Genomic DNA, 25,960 nt, shown 5'->3' on the forward strand with positions numbered 1-25,960 from the left:
AGGATCCAACCAACAAACTCATATAATTTAGCTGAGTATTCTCAGAAGCATTGATAATAGGGGAGATTTTAAAAAAAGAAACCTCAAGCTGGTAGACATAATAACCACATGGCAAAAGCTCTACTCCTCTTGTATGTGTGTTGATGTTCAAAGGGATGGAGTTTTTATTGAGTAGCTGCATGTGTCATCTTGACTTTTTTTTAAAAAGAAAACCCCATTCTAGTGGGAACTCCACTATCAAGGTGCAATTTGTGGTCCTTCTAATTATTATCTCATGGAATAAATTAGGTTGGGAAGTCTTACAGCTGCCAACACTGAAAGTAATATATTGCTATCCCAGCTTGCATTCATTAGCGGCAGTGTCCTGCATGAGCTAGTTTAATCCCCCTTAAAGTTGTCCCAGCTAGTTATCATTACCATGTAAATGGGCTGGAGAGTGAAAGAGTGAATCACAGCTATTATATATTCTGGTCCTAAATATAGGACCTGGATTTAGTTGGCAGTGAGCTTTAGGCTCACTGAAATTAATGCAATAAATATAGTCCTGATTTCAGTGGAATTAAAATGGGACCAAGTTAGCCTATTTTCCACAAAGTATAGTTAGGTGCTATTACAAACTATTTACAATTCCTTACGGTTCAACAACCTAAAGAATGGTGCAGCTTTGTTTCTAATCCATTTAATTAATCATAACTCCATTTCAAACAGATTTAGATTAGGGTTTTTTAAAATAAATGCTACATCATCCGGACCATGGCATATGAGAAAAATATAAAATAGTACAGAACTAAGCTGCGATTTCACACTTGTACAAAAGGTTACGGTCAAGTCAATTTGCATTGGAAGTGTACCTAAACACTTTCAAAAATTTATGAAGGCAACATGTACAGGGAGCAAAGTTTACTAGAGAGATGTAGCAGTTATTTCATGGATTTTTTTAACTTTCGGTCATCATTGATTTAGTTAAAATTAATTTATACCATTAATATAAATGCCCACATAATTAAATGAATTTTACACATAGCCAAGATTCTTATTGTCTCTATCCTTTTTAGTATCATAAAATTGCTTTGCATGTCTGAAATCAGAGATTATAATTTTAAGCAATAATTTAAGAGTACTGAATCAATTATTCATTTATAAGAATTATGGAAAAGATGCTAGTTGTTTGGGTCTGTATTGTTTATAGAGCCCTGATGGCAAACCTATGGCACGGCTACCAGAGGTGACACACAGAGCCCTCTGTGGGCACGGTCACCGTCTCAGGCGACTCTTCTCATTTCCGGTGTGTAAGTGCATGCTGGCCAGCTGGTCTTCGCAGGCGCTAGAGTGCCTGAAAACGCCCCCAAAAAACACGCGTGGGGCCATTTCCAGGATGTTTTTCAGGCCATTTCTTGGGCTGTTTTCAGGCCTTTTTCCAACCCTAACCTGAAAAACAGCCTGAAAACAGCCCAAGAAATGACCTGAAAATGGGCTTGAAAACGGCCAAAAAACAGGCAGGCGCAGGTGGTCTTTGGATTTCTGGTGTTCTGGGCCCACAAAGACCAGCTGGCCAGAACTCATGTTGGAAACCCAAAGACCAGCCAGTGGGTCTTTGGTTTTCTGGTGCTCCGGCATGGGATGCTGAAAAGGTTCGCCATCACTGTTATAGAGGATACTTATTTAGAATTATTTCAATTTTTTTCATACTATAAGGGTATGGTGTGCAGTAACCCTTACCCACCACAAACAAATAACTATGCTTCCTGTAATAATCATTTGAATGGCATTAGTTGACACCAAGGGTGGGTTCCTGCCAGTTCTAGCCTCTTCTGTAGAAGAGGTTCTACAAATCTACAGTGTCGTTTAGAACCGGCTCCAGCTCCCTCCCCCCGCCCGTCCGCACATCATCAAGATGAAGAGCGAGAGAAGGAATTCTGGGAGTTGAAGTCCACAAGTCTTAAAGCTGTCAAGTTTGAACACTCCTTGGGGTTTGTTTTTCTAAAGGTTTAGGGGTCCAAGGGTCTTGTAATTTGACAGCTTTAAGACTTGCGTGCTTCAAATGCCAGAGTTTCTGAGCCAACATTTTGGTTGCTAAGCAAGAGCGTTGTTAAGTGAGTTTCACCACATTTTACAAGTTGGCCACGTCCACCCAGTCACATGGCTGGCAAGCCACTCCCACTCGGTCACAAGGCCGGAAAACCATTCTCACCCAGTCACATAACCAGCAAGCCACTCCCACCCACTCACATGGGCAGCAAGCCACTCCCACAAAGCAGGCCACACCTACAGAAGAGGTTCTAAAAAAATTTGAAACCCACCACTGGTTGGCACCTACACAATGTGAGACATCCAGAGATGAAGAACGCTGTCTACTGGCAATGTACATTGAGCCAGAATATGTGATTACAGATAGTCCTCAACTTAAGACCACAACTGAGCCCAACATTTCCATTGCTATGCAGGACAGTTGTTAAGTGGCTTCTGACCCAATTTGTGACCTTTCTTGCCACAGTTGTTAAGTGAATCATTGCAGCTGTTAAGTTAGGCAGAGGGTTCTTAAGTGAATCTGGCTTCCCCATTGACTTTGCTGGTCAGAAGGTGATCACATGACTCCAGGACACTGCAACCATCACAAATATGAACCAGTTGCCAAGCATCTGAATTTTGATCTCGTGACCATCAGGATGGTGCACTGGTCGTAAGTGTGAAAAACGGCCATAAGCCACATTTTTAGTGCCTTTGTAACCTCGAAGGGTCATTAACCGAATGGTTATAAGCTGAGCTGCATTTGGATTGCTGGCATATAATTTTTATTTATTTATCCAGTTTTATATGGCTGCCCACCTATCTGAGAACTCTGAATGTCAAGCAAAGAGAAGAAAGAAAAGATTACATTAAACTACTAAAACCAAATAAAACCCCATCAAGGTTTAACAAAAATACTAATGGTATTTCTATAAGGGGATTTATTTCACTAAAAAGTGCTTCTTTCTTTTGCACTAAGAATTAGTTTTAATTACTTTTCCCACCAGGATATTTTGTTTTGGGGCAAGATTCAACTGTCAGAAAACAAGATAATATCTAGCTGCTTAGTTTTCGGAAAGAAACTGTATTTGTTGATTTTATTTTTCTACTATTTCATTTTCATGGGCTGCAAGAATTGAAAAGGCAAACTGATTTTTGCAGCTCAGAGATTGAAACAGGTGATTTCAAACAAAGACAAAAGGTCACGACTGTTTCCATAGTAAAGTGCTTGTATAAACTCCAGGATACATAAAGACAATTTTTTGCTGATCTATTTAAGTCACCAATGTTTTCTAAACTCTGTTTCACAGAGCCAAAGTACACGACAAAATGTGCATTTTACATTGTGTAGTGCTTCTTCAGATTTTCTTTTTAAAAAATTTCTACATTTAAATATAGAAGGGATGTCAGTGCATAGCAAGGATAGGTAACTGCAGTCTTAAACATTCCATTATTATTATTTTAAGAAGTTTCCAAGCAACAAGTCACTCCCATTTCTGTCTCTAATCTCCCCTCATGCCTCATCTAGCAGTTCCTCCAGAACTCAAACTTGTACCACTGAAGGTTAGAATCAAAGCTTTCATGGCTTCTCTACCAAGTGCTGGGACTATGCTGCCATTGGCCGGTTCGCTCTTTTATGGTTGATCCCGAAAGACAGCTCCACCGCTGTCTATCCATCACTTCAATATCTTCATTGCCAGTTGTAAGGCTTTCTAGTTGGGGCATCTCAGTCTTGGTAGAGTCTTAATTGGAACAGTAGCTGGGATTTGGTGAAGGCTGTCTGGCCATGGTTTTTGCCTCAGCAGGAGCTAAGGATCCAGGTGGAACCAACCACAAGCTACCTCTTCCACAATATCTGCCAAGGTTGATGTTATTTGATCCTTATAGACTATTAGCAACTTTTCTTTGTTGGGTTTAAGCTGTGTTTGTTTGGCCCCATCTAGATTCCTCTAGTTTTAACCTTCCATAACATCACTGACACAGGCTGCGGTGGCAAGGTATCACCCTGAACCAAAAACATGACATTTTCTAGGCCAGTGATGGCTAACTTTTTCGTTCTCGCATGCCGAAAGCATGGGTACATGTGCCCACACCCATAATGCAATGCACCCTGCCCCCTGCACATGAGTGCGTGACCCCCATGTATGCACATGACCCCTGTGGATGTATATGAGACCCCCCACCTCATTTTGGGCCTAGCAGGCATCTCTGAAGCCTCCTGGGTCCACAAATGGGCACCTCCTGTGCTCACCCTGCTCCCCGTGCATGCATGTCTTCCGTATGTATGGCATAGACCTGATAATCAGCTGGCCTGTGGGAGGCACACATGCATGTGCGGTGGATCTGAACTAGGTAATAGCTTGCGTGCCCACAGAGAGGGCTCCAGGTGCCACTTGTGACATGCGTGCCATAGGTTCACCATCACAGTTCTAGGCGCTTCATGTATACATTATATTTCACGGAGACAGCACTGCATCTCCATACTAGAACTTCCCTGCACTTATTTTCTCCCCCTGTCTGGAACCACTTAGGTGCAAAAAAACTATAGAACCATGCCCTGGGCTTCCAAAGGTTGTAAGTGTTCAAAAGAATACAGTGATCAAAGATCTAAAAGATCTAACAGAACCAAGAGGAGCATGTTCCCCCTGTTCAGGATCCAATAAAAGCCATCTACCAATGTAGTTTCTGTTAAATATTAGTGTAAGTCCTCGACTTACGACCTACTGCAAGTCCTCAACTTACGATTAACAGCTGGCTCCTGCTGAACCGCACCTGATTGGCTAAGGCGTGGCTGGAAGAGCACGGGCTGTTTTCACCTTTCTTATTGGTCGCCCTGCTTGACAGCTCGCATATAAATACTGTAGCTGTCAAGCAGGGCAAGGTGCTGAATCTGTAAATAGTTGTCTGTTAGCTGTTCTGTTGGAATAAAGCTGTTCTACTTACCTCAACGGTACCATGTTTCTTCTATCGGCTCAGTTTTAAACAGATTCAGTTCTATAACTGGCTGAATTTCAACTTAAAACAATTCAGAGGAATTGTTTTCCTCCAGGCTATATAACTATTCCCCACTCCCCTTCTCCACAGCCTTTCCTAAAAAGATCCACAACAAAAGGTTCGCCTGGTACGTCAGTTGCGTCCCTTCCTGGATCGGGATGCTCTGTGCACTGTCACTCATGCCTTCGTCCTTTCTCGCCTGGACTACTGTAATGCTCTCTACATGGGGCTGCCCTTGAAGAGCACCTGGAAGCTTCAACTGGTGCAGAATGCGACTGCGCGGGTTATCATGGGGGCACCCAGGTGCTCCCTTGTTACACCCCTTTTAGGCAGCCTGCACTGGTTGCCGGTTGTCTTCCAGATGCGATTCAAGGTACTAATTATGACCTTTAAAGCGCTCCATGGCTTAGGCCCAGGGTACCTGCGAGACCACCTACTACCACCGGTAGCCTCCCATCGTCCAGTGCAATCCCACAGAGTAGGCCTCCTCAGGGTGCCGTCAGCCAGACAGGGTCGGCTAGTGACCCCCAGGGGGAGAGCCTTCTCTGTGGGAGCGCCTTCCCTCTGGAATGAGCTGCCCCCGGAACTTCGTATAATCCCCGACCTCTGGTCGTTCCGACGTGCCCTAAAAAGTTGGCTTTTCCAGCAAGCCAGCCTGGCCTGAACAAAACAAAACAAATTATTGATCACTGTTTTTTTTAAAAAAATGTCATTGTCAATTTTAATTGGGTTTGGGATATTCTATTTAATTTTTTAAAACTTTTGTATTATGTGTTTCTTTTAATGTTGTACGCTGCCCTGAGTCCTTGGGAGAAGGGCGGCATATAAATCTAATAAACCTAAACCTAAACCTAAAAGTCATTAAAAATATTGGGGTTTGGGAGGGTTTTTAAAAAAAAACAAAAAAAACATTTCTGTAGTACTGTCCTCTCGAAGAAGAAGAAGCATTCCCTCCTGGACCCAGCCATTCTTATCCTACCTAGTTAACTGAAGTAACCAGAGGATTTGAGTTTAATACACAGGTAGCAGAGTTGAAACTACAAAGAATCTTATCCAAGTTTTGGCATTCCCTAAGTTGAAGAGTATCATAATAGCACATGATGCCACCTTACTCATCATCCTCAACAGTGTGCAACTGATGTCCAACCCAGAACTGATATGAAGAGCTTCATCTGCCAAGAATCCAGCAACTCATTTAGCATGCCTGCAAGCATTTTATCCTGTCCATGTTTTCCTAGAAAGATCCAGGTGACCCTTATCAAATGGAAATCTGTGGATGCAATAAGCATGGAGAATTAATGCTTTGATGCACTGTGTACTCTTGAACCAGTAAGGTAAAAGGTCAAGGTAAAGGTTCACCTCACACATACACTATATTGCCAAAAGTATTCGCTCACCTGCCTTTACTTGCATATGAACTTACTGTAAGTGACATCCCATTCCTAATCCATAGGGTTCAATATGACATCGGTCCACCCTTTGCAGCTATAACAGCTTCAGCTCTTCTGGGAAGGCTGTCCAAAAGCTTTAGGAGTGTGTTTGTGGGAATTTTTGACCATTCTTCCAGAAGCGCATTTGTGAGGTCACACACTGATATTGGACAGGTTTACGTGGCCTACCACTTCGTGGCTAAATTGCTGTCGTTCCCAAACACTTCCACGTTTTTATAATACAGCTGACAGTTGACTGTGGAATATTTAGGAGCGAGGAAATTTCACGACTGGATTTGTTGCCCAGGTGGCATCCTATCACAGTTCCACGCTGGAATTCACTGAGCTCCTGAGAGCGACCCATTCTTTCACAAATGTTTGTAAAAACAGTCTGCATGCCTAGGTACTTGATTTTATACACCTGTGGCCATGGAAGTGATTGGAACACCTGATTCTGATTATTTGGATGGGTGAGTGAATACTTTTGGCAATATAGTGTATGTGCTAGTCATTCCTGACTCTAGGGGGCGGTGCTCATCTCCGTTTCAAAGCCGAAGAGCCAGTACTGTCCAAAGACATTTCTGTGTTCATGTGGCTGGCACGACTAAACACCGAAGCCACATTGAATGCTGTTACCTTCCCACCAAAAGTGGTCCCTATTTTTCTACTTGCATTTTTACATCCTTTCTATTCTGAAAAAGAAAATTCCAGCAAAAAATCGTTGTGGCCCCTATTCCCTAAACAGCTTAAAAGCTATTGATCTAAACCAACTAATGATGAGTTATCTATACAGCACACAGTTATAAGCACACATTCACTTCCTCCCCCGCCCCACCATTTCACAGCTCAGTGTAAATTTTAGTCCAAGAAGCTGAGAGGGTAAATAAAGACCGAAAGTTGTATTAAATGTCTCCTCCACCCAATGGGATGCCTTGAGTCCTCCCTTTGTGTCATATATAATATTTCTTAAATTAGAACTTGGCTGAAATTACAAGGCTTATGCTCTCCTAACTCTACACTGGACAATAGATAAAGCTCATGACACATAATTGTGCAAAACAGCTGGTATACCCTGGATAATGGCTTTTTCAAATAGGATAATGAATTGTAAATTAAAATATTGTGGTACAGGCTATTAGAGAATGGCTTGTAAATTCAGAGAGTAAATGTGGATAACTCCCTGATACCTTCTAAATGACCTTGGGTTGGATCTTATGTTATCACTCAGCTATGTGACCCTTGATGCCCTTGTGTACTGTAAAGATATTTTAAGCAATTGCAGTGCTGACAGGACCAGCGATTGCTGGCACATTATGCTAGACATGAGCAATGTTTTCCAGTATTGGGTATGTGGAAAACTTAATGGAAAGTGTTCAAAGGTGTCGGTCTTGTGTTAGGAAAGCAGAAGGAAAACAGAGGCACTTCATAGGTGCATAGTGGCTGACTAGGGCTGTTTTTAGTGCCAGGATGGAAGCACCATTTGCACAATTGTTTTCCACTCTGTAGATGTTGTTTTAGTCATGTTGTGTTTTCTGTCCTGCCATTGGCTGACAAAACCATGTGATTACTGGGATCGTCAGAATTTTGACTACAGGAATTGAAATCACTATATGTCATAAGGTAGATTACTCGATTAACACCCTCTAGATATTTATCCCTACTTTTAAAAGTTTTTTAAAGTTATATTTTTGTTCCTTTAGCTTAAACTGGTTTCCAACCACCATCTCTGATGTCCAATGACACAGAAATTACAGATTTCCCCTTTACCTTATAGTCCTTTTTCTGTCCAAATCTCTCTGAAGTTAAGGGAACACTTCAAAAGTAGAATTTGGTGGGCGAATGGAGTAATGCACTGATGGCAGATCTAGTTGTGTGAGGAAAAATTGGCTTGTGTGAAGTTGGATGGAGAGTTTATCTCTCTCTTTGAACACCTCTAGAGCCGAGGTGGCGCAGTGGTTAAATGCAGCATTGCAGGCTACTTCAGCTGACTGCAGTTCTGCAGTTCGGCTGTTCAAATCTCACTGGCTCAAGGTTGACTCAGCCTTCCATCCTTCCGAGGTGGGTAAAATGAGGACCCAGATTGTTGTTGGGGGCAATATGCTGACTCTGTAATCCGCATAGAGAGGGCTAAAAGCCCTATGAAGCAGTATATAAGTCTAACTGCTATCTTTCCCCCCCTTCCTCTGTGATAACTCCCATTATGTTGCTTTTTTGTAGCAGCTCTTTTCAAAATAGAGAAATATTTCATAGATATTTTAATATTTTAACACAGAGATTTCTTTTTATTTATTTATTCAGGAAATTTAATGGCCACCCATCTCATCTTCAATGGCTCTGTGTGGCCTACAACATAAACACTTTAAAATTGATTGTAAAAAACACAGCAGATAAAAACATTAACAGATAAAGTCATTAATATAAGATGGCAAAGGAGGGAACCGGACACATTGTGTGTCTGTGTGTGTGTGTGAGAGATTAAGTTTTAATTAGCCAACCACTGCCAGTATGAAATTTACCAATTGGGTGAAATCCAAGCCATCTGACAGAGCCAGGTCTTAAGGTTCTTTTGAAACATCAGGAGGTTGGAAGCCAATCTCACCTCAGGGACTAATATGTTCCAGATGGCAGGAGCCATGGCAGAGCAGGTTCTTCTCCTGGATCCCTCCAAACAAAATTTATTGGTTGAAGGGATCTGCAGTATGCCTCCTCTGCAGTTGGTGACATCCTGCCTGTTTAACAACCGGTTCGGTGACCACGTGCTATTGCAGTTTTAACAAAACTTACCTTCCACATTACTTCTGGGGAGTAACACAGCTGAGGCGTGGCAATCAGCTTTGCAGCGTGAATCAGCTGAGGGGATATAGGTAAGTAAAGCACAGGGGCGGGTGGGCAGGCCAACCTGATCGGTGGAGTGAACCGGTTTGCTTCCCAGTTGATCGTCAGAGCTACCGGTTCACCCGAACCGGCTAAATCCCACCCCTGCTCCTAAACTGGCATGGGTAGGGTGGGAGAGTCCCATTGGGATGAGACAGTTCCTCAAGTAGACTGGATCCATGCCATGCAGGGCTTTAAAAGTGGTGATCAACACCTTGAATTGCACCCAGAAGTAAACCGGAAACTGGTGGTGTAACATGGGCCACTCTAGGGGGCCTAAGAACTGCGCCCACTGCTGCACTCTGCACCAACCGTAGTTTCCAAATGTTCTTCAGGGGTAGCTCCGGGTAGAGCACATTGCAATAGGGACATGAGTAGGGCTTGAGTGACTGAACACAGGAACTCCTGATTCAAAAAAGGCCACAACTCGAGCATAAAACGAAGTTGTACAAAGGCTCTCCAACCTGCTCTTCAAGAACTTACTTCTATTTACATCTAACAGGCATTTTCTTGGATGGAAAGAACCCTTGAGGACAGAATGGCTAATTAATCCAAGAAATTATTAGTGTAGCCTTATTGTCATTGTACAAAAGAAATACAATGAAATTGGTTAATACAACAATATTGGTTATATTATATTATAGTCACTTTCATATGCATGCACAATCAAATGCACAGTTATTTCCAGAAAAAAATCAACCCAATTGCTTTTAGCAGTATTTACACCATCTATTCCATTTGTATTAATCCCGAGTATGTTTAGAGTCGGCCTTATATTGAGGGTAATGAATGCCTTTCTTAATGTTATTCTTTCTCTGGGATGGCCTTGGAAATCCTCTAGTGAATAAGCTAAGAGTGACTGAGATACTTTCAGCAAATCGATACCTAGGCCTTTTTTAAACACACATAAATGTCACTTTCTGACTTTACTCTGTGCACAAAATGCAATGAATGGTAAGAGGAACAGCTGGCACTGGAAACAAATTGGCTGACTTGAAATATATTTATTGAATTCATAGGCTGTTCTGCCTAACAAGAGAAGCACATAATGGCCAAATGCGCCCATTTACCTATTGGCAAATAGCTTGCAATTAAAAAATAAATTGCTCACTCAGATTCAGCATACCAAATGCATAAAAACAAATTTAGTAGCATAATTAGCAGCATCTGAACGAAAACCACTTTTTGAGCTTAAATAATGTTGTTACCAGTATTATATAATAAATACTGCCAATGTGGAATTGGCAGCGGAAACTTCTTTTTAGAACAGATAAACCAAATGTTTAATTATACCACAAGAAATTCCTACAACTGACACAGTCAAGGAGAAGTCTAGCACAGTTGAAGTCTCAGAATTCTGCAGCCAAATACAGAGGTGGCCTACAACTTTCTGCTGCTGCCTGAGATGAAGGACTTCTGAAATCCCCTACTCTACATCTAGAAGCCATGCTTGGCATTACAACATATTTGGGCTTTATTTCCCCTTTCACTGCTCACTGGGAAGCAAACAGCAACTGAGGCATCCACACAGTGGTGGGATTCACTTATCTTCCCTACTGGTTTGCAAATGTGAGTGCACATGCCGCATCTGCGCATGCGCAGTGCTCACACATTACCTCGGGGTGGGTGGGTGGAGCCTCCTGCAGCCACTGCTACCAGTTCACCCAAACCGGAGAGTGCCAGCTGAATACACCTCTGCACCCACAGCAAGGAATGGTGCAAATTGCCATAGCCAAGTCACCACAGTCAACTCCCCATGGTCAACTTACCACGGCCAACTTGCCGCAGGAAACTCGCTGATGGTCAATGCAACCATTCAATTTAATTATTTAACACAATTAAAAAATTATTTTAACTTTTGTCATTCACATTTCATTTTGTCCCTCCTTTGGCATCCTTTCTTTAATGAATCTATCCCACTATTTCTTTGATATTAGTGTAACTCTTGTCCTGTGACGAGCTGGCCCAGGGCTAGTTGCCCATGGCGAGTTGTCCAGGGGAAGGGTTGGTCACGGTGAGTTGTCTGCAGCAAGTTGGCTGTGGCGAGTTGGCCGTGGCGAGTTACCTTAGAGACACACACATCCCCCCAGCAAAATAATTTAATTGCATCATGAAGCAAACTCTGCTTTTATACATTTCTGTGCAGGCATGCGATGAAAGTATGCAAGTTGTAAGTTTTGAGTATAACACATGCTTCATTGCTTGCCCCTCTCCTGCATGTCTAAATGTAGCACTATCCATTGGTTGGGTCAAAAATGTCAAAATGGTGACAAAAGTGAAGGCTTGTCCCTTTTTATGTGAACAGTATCTTGATGCATGTATAAAAATATGGATTGCATCACAACCACTATCTTGATTTTGTTTTAAACCCCATTTGGACACCTCTTGTGTTATGATGTGAGCCCATGTGCTTCATTTGAAACAGACATACCTGTAGTCACTCATACACTGTAGTCACTAATATATATTAATTCACTTTCTCCCAACCAAGCCTTTTTATGTAGAGAATGACTCCTCCATCTGTGGAAACCCTGCGGGCAATTCAAAAATCCTGATTTCTCTAAATTGAAAATCATTGAAACAGGTATACATTGTTTATTTTTAATCCTACCTTTATTACCTTCATATTACTTTTAAGGTGGTAAACCAGGGGTGGGTTCCTGCCAGTTCTAACCTCTTCTATAGAAGAGGTTTCACAAATCTACAGTGCTGTTTAGAACTGGTTCCCGCTCCCTCCCACTGCCCGTCCACACATCATCAAGATGAAGAGCGAGAGGAGGAATTCTGGGTGTTGAAGTCCATAAGTCTTAAAGCTGTCAAGTTTGAACACCCCTGGGTTATTTTTCTCTAAAGTGTTAGGGTGCAAGGGTCTTGTAACTTGACAGCTTTAAGACTTGCATGCTTCAAATGCCAGAGTTTCTGAGCCAACATTTTGGTTGCTAAGCAAGAGCTTTGTTAAGTGAGTTTCACCACATTTTACAAGTTGGCCATGCCCACCCAGTCACATGACTGCCAAGCCACTCCCACTCAGTCACATGGTTGGCAAGCCACTCCCACAAAACAGGCTACACCTACAGAAGAGGTTCTAAAAATTATTGGAACCCACCACTCTGGTAAACATATCTCATACTCCTTCCTCTGTATCCCCCCCCCCACAACAACAACAACGCTATGAGATGTCTTGGGCTGAGAAAGAGTGACTAACCCCAAGTCACCCAGTTGGCTTTCATGCCTAAACAGGACTAGAATTCACAACCCCTTGTTTTCTAGCCTGATGTCTTAACCACTAGCTGAAACTGGTTAAGAAAGGTTAGGGTGAAAGTTATCCTTCTTATATATAAAGAGATGAAGATGGAAACAATGAGGGGGATGTATTTGCTTATTCCTCTTACACCAATAACCAAGAAAATTGAGTAAGTCTTCTGATCAGGCAAAATATAAAAACTATAACACCAATTTTGGATGTACATAATAAAAATCTGAATTTCCCAACTGTAAGAATTGGTAGTAGTCCTTTGCCTGGTTAGATTTTTTTTAAATAAAGAATTGGACCAAAGAGTTGACAATAACTACAATAATGATATGAATACTGAAACAATTGAATAGTAAAACATTATTGACAATTCATGTTAAACATTAATCATGGGTCATACATCATGGGTATGTCCATGAAAGTGAGAAACTGAAAAACTACCTTTATTCACCCACACACTTCAAGCTTACTCTTAGGAGGAAAATACAAATACGCAAATTAATATTCAGTCTATTACCTTGTGTGTGTGTATAGTGTGCTTTTGACATTTGTTCTGTGAGCTGAATTAAGGTGGCCATCCAGCGTACATTTTATGAAAATAAACTCCATCAGACCAAGCAGCATTAAGCTTGGAGTGTGCAAGGATTATTCTGTGTATTATAATTTCATCATACTGTATAACTTTTTAAAAGTTGCTATAAGCATTCACACCTTTCACCTAGTACTCCCTACCTTCAACATGGAAAATATTTTTAGAAACATTAAACTATTTACTCTTCCAGCAGGGAAGATACTTAAGCAAGCGTGTCCAACACAAAGTTTACTGCAACCATTAAGAAGAAGTGAGGTCGGCAGACATAATAGCTGACTTGGAAGAATGAAATTATCTAGTGTGCCTTTTATGATTCTTGACCAATCCTCCTGCTTCATAAGATCACAGCTGGTAGGAAAAATAGGGGTTTTACTAAGGCTTACACAATGCATGTATTGTACTTCAGTCAATCTTCTCAGCTTTATCCCTAAGTACCATAATCAATCAAGTTCTGAAGCACTTTGGATCTGACTTTCCAAAAATAAAGTCATGGCATTTAGATCCTAAAAAGCTGGCTTCTATGTATCCGAATGTACAGCCTAAATGTTGGAGGTGTGGTTCTCTCGATGCTACATATTATCATATATGGTGGACCTGCCAAAAGGTTAAGGCGTTCTGGATAAAAATATGGTGGATTATGCAAAATATCTTTAAAAGAAAGATAAAGTTTACTCCTCAGTTATTCTTACTAGGTATATGTACTGACTTTACAGTGGTAGAGACTAACTTGATTCTGCACCTAATAACGGCAGCAAGACTGTTGGTGGAGCAATACTGGAAGAAGGAAGACCTGCCTACAACTCAAGAATGGACATTGAAAGTTACAAACTTAGCCGAGATGGCTAAAATATCGGCATATCTTAAAGATCACTCAAATGAGAGATATAAACGAGACTGTAAAAAATGGATTGACTATATACAAAATAAATACGGGACCAAGAAATTCCAGTTAGCCTATGCTTAAGATCAGAAATGATTTAAATTGTTTAAAGTTAGCTCAGCAAGAAGAAGCTAAGATCAATGTAGAGATGTCATTAATTTCTTTATTTCTTTTTTCTCAATAGATTTTAGACTGTGTTTGTTAAAAATCCATACCGTGTACGGGTTCTGGGAAGTCGGGGGGGGAGGAGGAGGGGGGTTGGGGGGGAGGGTGGAGGGAGGGAGGGGTATACATTAGGCTAGACAAGAATTTGGTGGTAAATTAGAACTATTTTGACACACAAAAAATTGTACTCCAATGTCTTACTGATTGAGGAATGATGAAATGTTTGTTTTAAAAGAAATAAAACTTTTGAACCAAAAATACTTCAGAAGGAGCCAAAATGTAGCCCCCATCTGCCACACCTTAAAGCTACTAACTGTTCCTATCATGCCCGTTGGACCTGCACATTCCAAAAGATCTTTTGAAGGTAACTCAAAAGAGATAAATGGTAGTTGAGATATCACAATCAAAACCTTCCCTCAATTGTATGGTGTGCGCGTGCTTGTGCGCACACACAAACACACGCACACGCGCACGCGCACACACATGGCAGAGATACCAGAGTGGTGGGGTTTTGATCTATCTCACCTGTTCGACGTCCCTTGAGGACATGATCGCTAAAATTAGGCAAGGCTGCTGTTCACAGGTTCTGGGTGATCCAAAGGACCCCCAGAAGAGGCTGAATTAATTCCTTGTGTTTTTCACAAAGTTTCTGTTTTTGGCATAAACAGTCAGGATTCTAAAATGAAGGTTGGCTGAGAATTTCATGAACCTTGTGAAAGATACTTTAAGTCACATTTCTAAGGCAAAGAGGAAAACGTGTGTGTCAAAGCGAAGACATGCAAAGCAAAACTCTTTTTTTTGTCTTTAAACTCCATTCACATGTTTTTCATGTTCTCTCTTTATCCATCCTCTCTCCTTCCGCAGCAGTGAAATGGGGAGTTGGTAGCCACAGTTATACATAGGCTATGCACCAATGTCCTCTGATTAAAAACATGCATTTTGTTTCTCCATCTACTTTTCAGAGCAGGGGTGAAATCAACTTACCAGCTCACAAATGTGAGCGCTCACATGCGGCACCTTCCACGCATGCGCAGGACCTTCTGCACATGCTCAGAACATCAAAAATGGGACGTGATGATGTCCGGGTGGGTGGGCGGAGACTCCCGCCACCGCTGCTACCGGTTTGCCCGAACCAGATAGAACCGGCTGAATTTCACCACTGGGTCACAGGAAATCTTTGTGATGGCTTTCTTTTTCACTTTCTGTCTCTCTCTTGGTCTGTATTGCGCAGAGTTCATATTTCAAATAATAATTCATCTTTAGTAACTCCATCTTCATTTATTTTTTCCTTCAGCGACAACTACCAGTATTAATCTCTCTTTTTTAATTAAGAAACAATAGTTCATTATTTCTGAAAAGTATTTCTCATCGCATTTCTTTTAGAACAGGGAGATTATCAGCCAATTCAGATGCAACTATTACTGGCAGAAGATATAGTGGCTTGGGAGAATCTGGATATTACAATTCTGACTTCAAAGCCACAATATATAAGTGTTCTATTATTTTCCTCTTCTCAGCTCTGTCTTTATCAGGAGAATTTCATCTTTTCCTATCTTCAGTTCTTATTGTAGTCTGTATCAGAAGAATGAGTTATCCTAGATTTTAATTTGTCTATTATGGATTCCTGATCTCATTATGCATTCTTCCAGATAGCAGCCAAAGTAAAAGCAAAAACGGGCACAGCATTCATTCATTGTCATGATAAAGAGCTGTGATGAAAATGGGGAAAAAATAATTCAAGTTTAGAAGGTGTGCCGAAGATACTCTGAAGATTTTGAAACAGAGAGAAAGGGCAATACTTGTTAGGCCTTGCGGTGAAAGTAGCAAAAGAACCAAAACAGAATGACTTGCCTTGAAGCATAGGCAAACCTATACACCTTCACTTATGACTGATTCCTTAGTGACCATTTGAAAATATGATGGAGCCACCCGAAGCTCACAACTAGATTTCGAAATTCCAATGTTGGCCCCCTCCCTGGTCCTGTGACTGTGCTTTGGGTGCTTAGCAACAGGCCTCTATTTACAGCTGTTTGCAGTGTCCCATGGGCACATGACCCAGTGGTGGGTTTCAAAAATTGTTCAAACCTACTCTGTGGGTGTGGCCGCCTTTGTGCGAGTGGCTTGCCACCCATGTGACTGGATGGGAGTGGTTTGCTGCCCATGTGACCGGATATGAAGATGCCGACGACACTTGTCAGAACCACCTTAAATTACCTCACACACAGCACTGGCATGCATAAGAATATGATGTAAACTTGTTTTTTAAAAGGCATCTTTGGTTTGCGTTAAAACAACTTCAACACACGCAATGTTCTGATTGCACCACAAATGCAGTAGTCATCCTTACCTTTCACAGAAGCACTGAGTTTTATAAATATGAGCATAATAGTGTAGAATAATCATATCCAAGGACCAGTGGTGGGTTTCAAAAATTTTTGGAACCTCTTCTGTAGGTGTGGTCTGCTTTCCGGGTCCACTGGTGGAACCTCTTCTAACTGGTTCGGTAGATTTGATGAACCAGTTCTACCGAATAGGTGCGAACTGGTAGGAACCCACCTCTGACATGACCACAGCATATGATGGGTTTGCCAGAAATTTATGCTTAATTCTGGTTTCTGGCAAAAACTGGCCAAAGAACAATAGGAGCCGTTGGAGCTGCCACCAGACTCCGACAGCGAGGGGCCCTATGAGTCAGCTCTGGAGGATGTGGAGGACTCTGGACAGGGTTCCGACTCCGAGCAGGGTGCAGAGAGGCTGGTTGGCCACCAGGAGGTGCCTGAGCCTTGGACCAGTGGGGAGGAGACAAGGGAGAGTGAGCCGGAGGCCAGTAGTGAGTTGTTCCTGGATGCACGCCATCGAAGAGCTACTAGGCGTCAGGAACAATTATGCAATTACAGGAGGTGATTGTACTCAGCTGGTGGTCATTAGGCTCCTCTCCAGACTATAAAAGGACTGCTTGTGCACACGCCCCTTTTGTAGAACTCAATGCAGGAACTAATGTTGGAGAACATTATTGTGAGCTTGGCAGGCTGGATTGCTGCCACGGCTTATCTGTGCTGGATTGTTGCCCAAGCTTGTCTGTGCCGGTTTGCTGCCAAGGACCTGTCTGCCTGTTAATTAAATGCTGTAATTTATCTTTGGCTCGGAGTGTGTTGGTGTGGGACGAGGGGGGTCAGAACATGTTTGCTAGACAACCATGCAACAACTGCAATTTTTACTTAACAACCATGGTAGTCACTCAGTGTCTGCTGAGAAACAAGGGATCGCTTGGTGACCCAGTCACCAGTTGCGTCCCTACCTGAACCGGGAGGCTCTCACAACAGTCACTCGTGCCCTTGTGACCTCTAGGCTGGAGTACTGCAATGTGCTCTACATGGGGCTGCCCTTGAAGAGTATTCGGCGACTTCAGCTGGTCCAGAATGCAGCTGCGCGAGCGATCGTGGGTGCACCTCGTTTCACCCACGTAACACCTATCCTCCGCGAGCTGCACTGGCTGCCTGTTGATCTCCGGGTGCGCTTCAAGGTGCTAGTTGTCACCTACAAAGCCCTTCATGGTATTGGATCTGGGTACTTGAGAGACCGCCTACTGCCAATTACCTCCACTAGGCCAATAAGATCCCATAGATTAGGCCTCCTCCGAATTCCATCAGCCGGTCAATGTCGACTGGCAACTACCCGGAGGAGAGCCTTCTCGGTGGCTGCTCCGACCCTATGGAATGAACTCCCCGTGGAGATTCGTACCCTCACCACCCTCCAGACCTTCCGCGTAGCCCTTAAAACCTGGCTGTCCCGACAGGCCTGGGGCTAAAGACTTCAACCCCACCCGAATAGTATGACTGTTGTGCTTTTTAACGATGTATTGTCTTCATGTGTATAACTTGTTTTGTCCTTCCCTCCCCCTGAATTGTGAGCCGCCCTGAGTCCCCTCAGGGAAAAGGGCGGCATACAAATAAAGTTAAATACAAATACAAATACAAACACCCACTTTATGGCCATGAAGGCTTATGCCCATAATTGCTTGGCTCAAGGGCTCAAGGACTTCCTGTATCTTATCTGTATTTCTAATTCAACGATGAATACATTTCACCTTGCTCCATAATGCCTTTGGATAACCCAGTTGCTAAGCTTATAGGACAAGCAGGTACCTGTACTCTTTGAAATTATGAGATTAATCTGAGTGTGTTTAAACACACAATACCACAATGAACTAAAACATGGTTAATCTAATTACCTAGGTTTATAAAACCCACTGAATATTTTTTCTTTTAACGACTCTGTAATCCCTTGCATTGGAATGGAGTCCAGGCAAATGAATGGAGCTCAGTTATCTCAGAAGGCCGGTTGCCCTTCCTGAGGCCTACACAGAGTTCACAGCAGACAATTATTCACTGCACCCAAAAAAGAGAAATCTCTGCTGCTAACTAGGATCGAACTCACAGCCTTCTGATTCTGAGGCAAAAGCTCCACCTCTAGTCCACAGCACCACTCCTATGAACCACTGAATATTTTTTTAAAAAAATCTTTAATATACAGAAAGAAATTAAAAAGCCACAAAAATAATAAAAAAGAAACAAATGTTATAATAGATATAAAAACCACTCAGGTTTTAAGCACGGCGTGAAAACTTGACTATGTGGAATCATGTTGATCAGTTTTTCTATCACATCAATAAAAAGCAAATTCATAAAGCAGAGCAAACATGTCATTTATCCAAGACTTAAAATGCAGGATGCTGCCTTTCCATTATAAAAGAATGGTAATTCTTCATGCTAGGCAAATTCATACTCTTTTATATATTAATAAATTCTGAATTGGGGTTATATAATTCAGAATTATATGCATATCTTTAAGCCTACAGTAATTCCTTTTCCCAGATTCATATTAACAACCAAACAAAATGAGATAAAAGTGGGCCAAGCTCATATTATATATCAAGATATCCTCTCCATCATTTTAAACTTACAACATAATAACTTTCACAGGCAATACTTTTTGAACATTCTGTGGTGTCAAATAAAGGGGAAAATACATTGAACCAGTCTCAGTTTAAGATAAAAAGACTGCTTAATATTCATTAAGATCAAAATGAATATTTTGACTTTTTATTGCAACATATTTTGCAAATAGTCAATATTCACCCTAACAATATAGTACTATTACCAATCTCTCTCTCTCTCTCTCTCTCTCTCTCTCTCTCTCTCTCTCTCTCTCTCAGATAGATATGATAGATAGATAAACTGATAAAGATAGATACATATAGAGATAGGTAGGTAGGTAGGTAGATAGATAGATAGGTAGGTAGGTAGGTAGGTAGGTAGGTAGGAAGGAGTGGTGGCTTTCAAATTTTTTCAGAACCTCTTCTGTAGGTGTGGCCTGCTTTGTGGGAGTGGCTTGCCAGCCATGTGACTGGGTGGGAGTGGCTTGCCAGCCATGTGACTGGACCAACTTGTAAAATGTGATGAAACTCACTTAACAACGCTCTTGCTTAGCAACCAAAATTTTGGCTCAGAAACTCTGGCATTTGAAGCACGCAAGTCTTAAAGCTGTCAAGTTACAAGACTCTTGTGCCCCTAACCCTTTAGAAAAAAAACCCAGGGGTGTTCAAACTTGGCAGCTTTAAGACTTGTGGACTTCAACTCCCAGAATTCCTCCTCTCGCTCTTCATCTTGATGATGTGCGGATGGGCGGGGGGAGGGAGCTGGAACCGGTTCTAAACAGCACTGTAGATTTGTGGAACCTATAGAAGAGGCAGGAACCCACCCCTGGTAGGTAGGTAGAGGTAGAGGTAGAGGTAGAGGTAGAGGTAGAGGTAGAGATAGAGAGAGATAGAGATAGAGATAGAGATAGAGATAGAGATAGAGATAGAGATAGAGATAGAGATAGAGATAGAGATAGACGTAGAGACAGACTGTGGTGATGCAACAATTAGGCTGAAGGTGGGAGTTAACTCCAAATAGCCAGCCAAGTGCTGTGCGGTTGAGGTTTTACTTTGTTTAGTTCTTGGTGCCTTTAAGTAATTTATTTATTTGTTGCTTGGTTGGTTAGTTAGTTTATTTATTTATTTAGAAAATTTATATTGCTGCCTACTCGCACATAGCGACTCAAGGCAGCTTACAAAGATATATGTTGACTCCTAGGACAGTCTCTATCAGTTTCTGCATTTTTCTTGGCATGAATTTCAGAAGTGGCTTGACATTTCCTTCTTCCCAGGGCTGAGAGAGAAGGACTGGCCCAAGGTCATCCATCCTTGGTTTTGTGCCCAAGATGGTCTCCCAGTTTCTAGTCAAGGACCTTCACCACTATACCACACTGGGTCTCAATGGAGGTGGTTAGCACACAACTAACAGAAACACTGTAGCCCAAACAGAACTACAAGGTGATACTAAGAGGAAAGTATATTTTGAAGTGGAATATAGAAACAAATGGAAGTGAGTGAGGAGTCCTAGTTGACAATGTTGCCAAGAAACAAATACCTGCTCATTCTAGTGATAAGAACACTGGGTAGTGTCCCCATCATAGAAGAGCATGGACAGTGTGGATAAGGCTACAGTCTGGCAGACCAGTTGGATTATAATCTGGTTCCACCACTCTTGGCCACAGCAATCAGAGCACAGTTATTTTCTTTTGAGGGCCACATCAGGGCTATGGTTGATCTTAGAGGGCCAGGTATGTGAGGCCAACTGGGTGGGTGTGGCCAACTGGGTGGGAGTGGCCATCTTGACGCCACTCCCCCAACTGCTGGCATGTTTCCTCTTCGCACTGGGTAGACCAGGCTGAAGCCATGCTGTCCCGATGTTTCCTCTTCACATTGGTAGACTGGGCCGAAGTGATGCAGGCTGGCCCCTTACATTTTCCAGGACAGCTCCGTGGGCTGGATCTGACCACATTGTGGGCCAGATCAGGCCTGTGGGCCTTGTGTTTGATGCCCCTGCTCTAGAGTAGCAGCTGCCACCACAGTCACCCTCTCATTTGCAGCCCCTGTGGCTTCCCTCAATAAGACCTCCCGAGCATGCAGAAGGAGGTTTAGATGCTTCTCCAGAGGGTGTCCAGCATCTGGTCCAGCCAAGAAGGAAGTTAGCAGAGGAGTCAGCATTCAGGGGTGTTCTTGCAAGGGGCAGGAAGGCAGGGATGCTGTAACCTCCCGAAGTGGCCCTGTCTCTGGGTAAAAGGGAGAGGTGGAGTGTCCTGAATTTTTTGGGAATTTTTTTTCAGTCAAAGAACAGAGCAAATCTAAAGGAGTTTTGTCCATACTGCCGGGAGACTTTCTTTCTGATTTCTGATCCATTTTTTTTCTTTTATCTGTAGCCCTTAGAAGGCCAAGTTTGGGATCTCTTAGGGGAAGCCGACAAGACAGCCGCAGAACATCAAGATGAAGAGCAGGTGTACGAAGCCATGGCAGAGACCCTGGGAGATGCCTGGGACTCCCTGACGATTGTTCTGGAGAAGCGGAGGACGCTGTTAAAACTGAGCTTGGATTTCTTTGAAAATGCTCTAGAGGTCAGTCTACAAGAAGGGGAAATGCTTTTCATCTTCAAAGAAAACAAATCATTGTTGCATTTCAAGTATCCCTTTCTGCTTGATGGCTTTTTATTACTGTAGAACAGGGCGGGGGGGGGGGAGAGATAATTGCAGCTGTTTTTCTGTTTCCATAGGAATGGTCAGAATCAAAAGTAGAGCAAAAAAAATGGGGTAGGGAAATGTATTACGGCAGTGGAATCTTAGGAAATAAAATAATAGAGCTGGTAGCGACTTTTGAAGGGTTGGCTGCTGGGAGTTCACAGAGGTTTGGGAGAACCTGTAGCTAAGATCCTGTGCAGTTCGGAGAACCACCCAAATACCACTCCTTTCTGGCCCCACCAACCCCACCCTTCCCAGGAGTCTCCACGCAGCCCGTTTTGGATGCAGGTAAATGCAGGGTGCACGCGGAGGCTCGGGGAGGGCAAAAAAATGGGCCTATCAGAAATTCGGGAAGGGCTGAAACAGGCCCATTTCCAGCCTCCAGAGGGCCTTCGGAGTCTGGGGAGGCCATTTTTGCCGTCCCAGAGGCTCGAGGAAAGCCGACCGTGATGCAGGAGGCTAACTAGGCCATGGCCACCATGGCCACACCCACCCAGAAACTGGGCAAAGAACCCCTTGCTAAAATTTTTGAAGCCCCCCTCTGGATCCACCCACTCCAAATCCACAGAAATCCAAATTAAGGCCATCCATGGCCAGTCAAAAAAGTCAAGAAGGTGATGTTGATTACTGCCTTAACATCCCGGGAAAAGGGAATGTATCATCTCCTTTAGTAGCTATTTGTCCAGTGGCATTGCTGTTACTCTTCTTAACTGGAGAATAAGTGTCTTCGTGAAATGCAGAATCATTGTTCCATGTCTTATCCTACCGAATAATTACTTTCAGAGTATCCTCTGAAAGCATACAACCAGAAACCCGGCCTTGGGTGGGACAACAAAAGAAAAGGAGACAAGCAACTCAGAGGTGGGTTCCTACCAATTCGTACCAGTTCGGTTCATCAAATCTACCGAACTGGTTAGAAGAGGTTCCACCAGTGGACCCGGAAAGCAGGCCACACCTACAGAAGAGGTTCCATAATTTTTTGAAACCCACCACTGAAGCAACTGAATGGATAAAACTCTTGCCATATACTCCTTGCATCCTGCATAGGTAATCCTCGACTTACGACCTCAATTGAGCTCAATTGTTGCAAGGCATTTGTTCAGTGAACCTTGCTCCATTTTACAACTTTCCTTGCCACAATTGTTAAGCGAATCACTGCAGTTGGTACGTGAGTCGCACGGTTGTTGAGTGAATCTGCCTTTTCCCTTGACTTTGCTGGTCAGGAAGTCTCAGCAGGTAATCACATGACCTCGGGACACTGCAATTATCATGAACACGAGTCAGTTGCCAGGAGTGTGAATTTGGATCACGTGACCATGGGGACGCTGCAATGGTCGTGAGAGTGAAAAACATTGATAAGTCACTTTTTTTCAGTGCCATCGTGACTTTGAATGGTCACTAAATGAACTGTTGTAGATCGAGGACTACCTGCAAATTACACCTCTCTCTCTGTTCTTTTTAGCAAAACAACAACAACAACAATGTCCTGTCTCTATATATTGGCTTTGGAGTACCATTTTTCTCTTTTAATTACTACTTTCTGATCTATCAGTTCTTTTATTCAGTGCTGAAGGAGTCCCCCATAACTCATTTGGATGGTAGGGCCCACTACTCCTGAGCAGGGGTGGGATTCAGGCGGTTCGGACCGGTTCGGGCAAATGGGTAGTTCCAGTGAGAATTTGGCCCCGCCCAACTGCCCCCGCCCTTTCCTGTCCTGTATTTCCCTGTTTTTTAGCTCAGCTGATTCACGCAGCACAGCAAATTGCCGTGCGTCAGCTGTTTTACTTACTGGTACTGACATAGGAGGTAAGTTTTGAAGCTTAGAATGGGTGGTTTTTGAACACGGCAAAACACACATTAGGTGCATATGTGTGTAAAGAGCACATGCGTGTGCTCACCAAACCAGTTATTAAACTGGTTGCATCCGACCACTGCTCCTGAGTAACTCACCTGTTCTTCAATGAGGCACCACCCTCTTGATCCCAACATTTGAGAAGTAGGGCTACCCTCCCTTTCTCGGTTATGGAAATTATCAAAACATAAGTCATACCGGGGCCCCAAGGGGAGATTTATAGCAACTGCTGTTGCAGTTCTGAACCAAGGGAATTTCTCTCCGCAGGATGGAAACACATGCAGAGACGGATAGGCAGATGGTTATACACACTATCAGATTCCTTGAAGTAGCAAAAAAATGGAACCAAGGATCCAGCCTTATTGTTCTTGAAATATCTAAGCAAAGGGCAAATGGGAAATAGCACGTGTCCCTTTCAAATGGAAAATCCTGGAAGCCTCTTGCTGAAAAGCTTTGCTTTAATTGACAGAATATGATTATATGTAATCTTTGTTTTATTATGATAAAACACAAGCCTCATCTCCAGGATATTCTTTAATGAAAGTCAGAAGTTAAATCGCAAACGCTGGAGGATAATGGATTTATTTTCTATCATTAAAAAAAAATAAAAATAAAAACAGACAGAATGTTTGAGAAAAAGCAGACTGAGCAAAAGGCATCATTTTTCACGATCTTTCTTAATTTCATCTGAAGTACCAATATCCTGATCAGGGGTTTTCTCTCTTATGAACAGCAATGTTATTTAGGGGAGAGAAGGCAAAGCTATTAGCTTGCTTGAAATATGTAGCGAGTTTAGAAACCAAATAAAATGAAATAAACCTAAAATAAAAGCAATACTACTAGCGTGCACGAACACTCATTGCAGAGTGAGTGTTTTGGATCGATGGCTAAACTCCCACTGGGCCAATATGGTAAACCATAACATGTTAAACTACTTGACCCAGGTTTCAAAAATTTAGACTGAAGCAAAAATCGCTAGATCTTTCCTGCCATCTAGTCATCATCTGGTTTTGAAGAGCCTGCCTCTGGTAACACTGTTCAACCAATTAAATTACAGCTAAAAATTAAAATGAATCACATCTTAACAACTTCAGAGGTTAACTCTATCCTGTCAAACTAGCGCCCCGCGGGCTGGATATGCCATGTGCAGGCCACAGCAATCCTAGTTCTGCAAAGGCAAAAAATGTCACGATACGTCACGATCCAGACTGTGGCGCGATCGAGTTTGACACCCGTGCTCTAGACCTAGATATATGTGTATCTTCTGACCCATCTCCCCAAACATGACAAACTTCTGAAGTTAACTCAACGATTCCTTTATTAGGAGCGCCGCAGGCTAACATGTCTCCTCCGGACGGAAGATGAATAGTTGTATGCCACATCTATTCATGCCTTTCAGAGCTAAGGGTGGGGCTTCCCTAGCAGCTAGGGCTCTTCCTTCCCAAGGATCAGCCCAAAGATTTCCACTGTTCTTCTCTCCTCTGCCTCCTGTGCATCCACGCGTCAGGCACTGGACCCAGCTGTTCCTCCTCTTCCTCCTCAGCCATCTCCAGACCTGGGGGCTGTTGACTCTCCATTTCAGGACTGATGGATGGCCCAGGCTCTCTCTCTCTCTCTCTCTCTCTCTCCCTCCCTCCCTCCCTCCCTCCCTCCCTCCCTCCCTCCCTCCCTCCCTCCCTCCCAGCTCCACTCCCTCTTCCCTCTCTGAGCTCTCAGGTTGCCTTGATGCTAACCTTGACTCCCACACCTCCTCCTCCTCTGATTTGGCTGCTGGAGGGGCCGGCGGTCAACAGGCCACCACAATGTATTCCCAATTTACATATAGCTAATAGTATTTCCCTTCAAAAAACAAAGGCAGGGTGCATGAATGGCAGGAAAATTGGCCACTCTAGGCAAGCTTGTGTTTTCAAATATAGTGTCCTTTTTTTTGTTTCAGTGAATCTCCCAAAGTTCCATTTTGGAACAAACAAAAAAAAAGGCTAAGAATTATACCTTTTCAGTAGTAGCCATTATTTCATGAGCCTTTCCCCTTAGAAGATATACTTGCAATGAGGTCTTTGAGAAGGAAGATAAATTAGTCTTTTCTAGGGCCCTTTTGAGGTGGTGGAGAGTATTTTTGTTTTGTTTTATTGAGATGCATATTTTGCTACAGGGTATGAGGGTTTGGTAGATTTTATATTCAATTGATTTCAAAGCATTCCGCTTTAGGAAAGAATGTGAGGATTGGGGAAAGGGGGATTTCTGTTTGGTGCAATCATCTGTTTCCTCAAGGCTGTATTCAGTTAGTGGCAGCTAT

The 25,960-nt window shown here is 42.8% G+C and overlaps 1 protein-coding gene across 1 annotated transcript in view; it reads left to right on the plus strand.

Moving 5' to 3' along the window:
- The window catches only part of LOC116508921 (coiled-coil domain-containing protein 141-like), a 129,174-nt gene that overhangs the window by 13,669 nt on the left and 89,545 nt on the right, over nt 1–25,960 (plus strand). The window contains exon 3 of the mRNA XM_032217797.1: nt 21,501–21,692. Within this exon, the coding sequence (XP_032073688.1) occupies nt 21,501–21,692 (192 nt within the window). The remainder of the gene's footprint in view (nt 1–21,500; nt 21,693–25,960) is intronic.

Source organism: Thamnophis elegans, chromosome 1 (assembly GCF_009769535.1).
Source record: "Thamnophis elegans isolate rThaEle1 chromosome 1, rThaEle1.pri, whole genome shotgun sequence".
Classification (NCBI taxonomy): domain Eukaryota; kingdom Metazoa; phylum Chordata; class Lepidosauria; order Squamata; family Colubridae; genus Thamnophis; species Thamnophis elegans.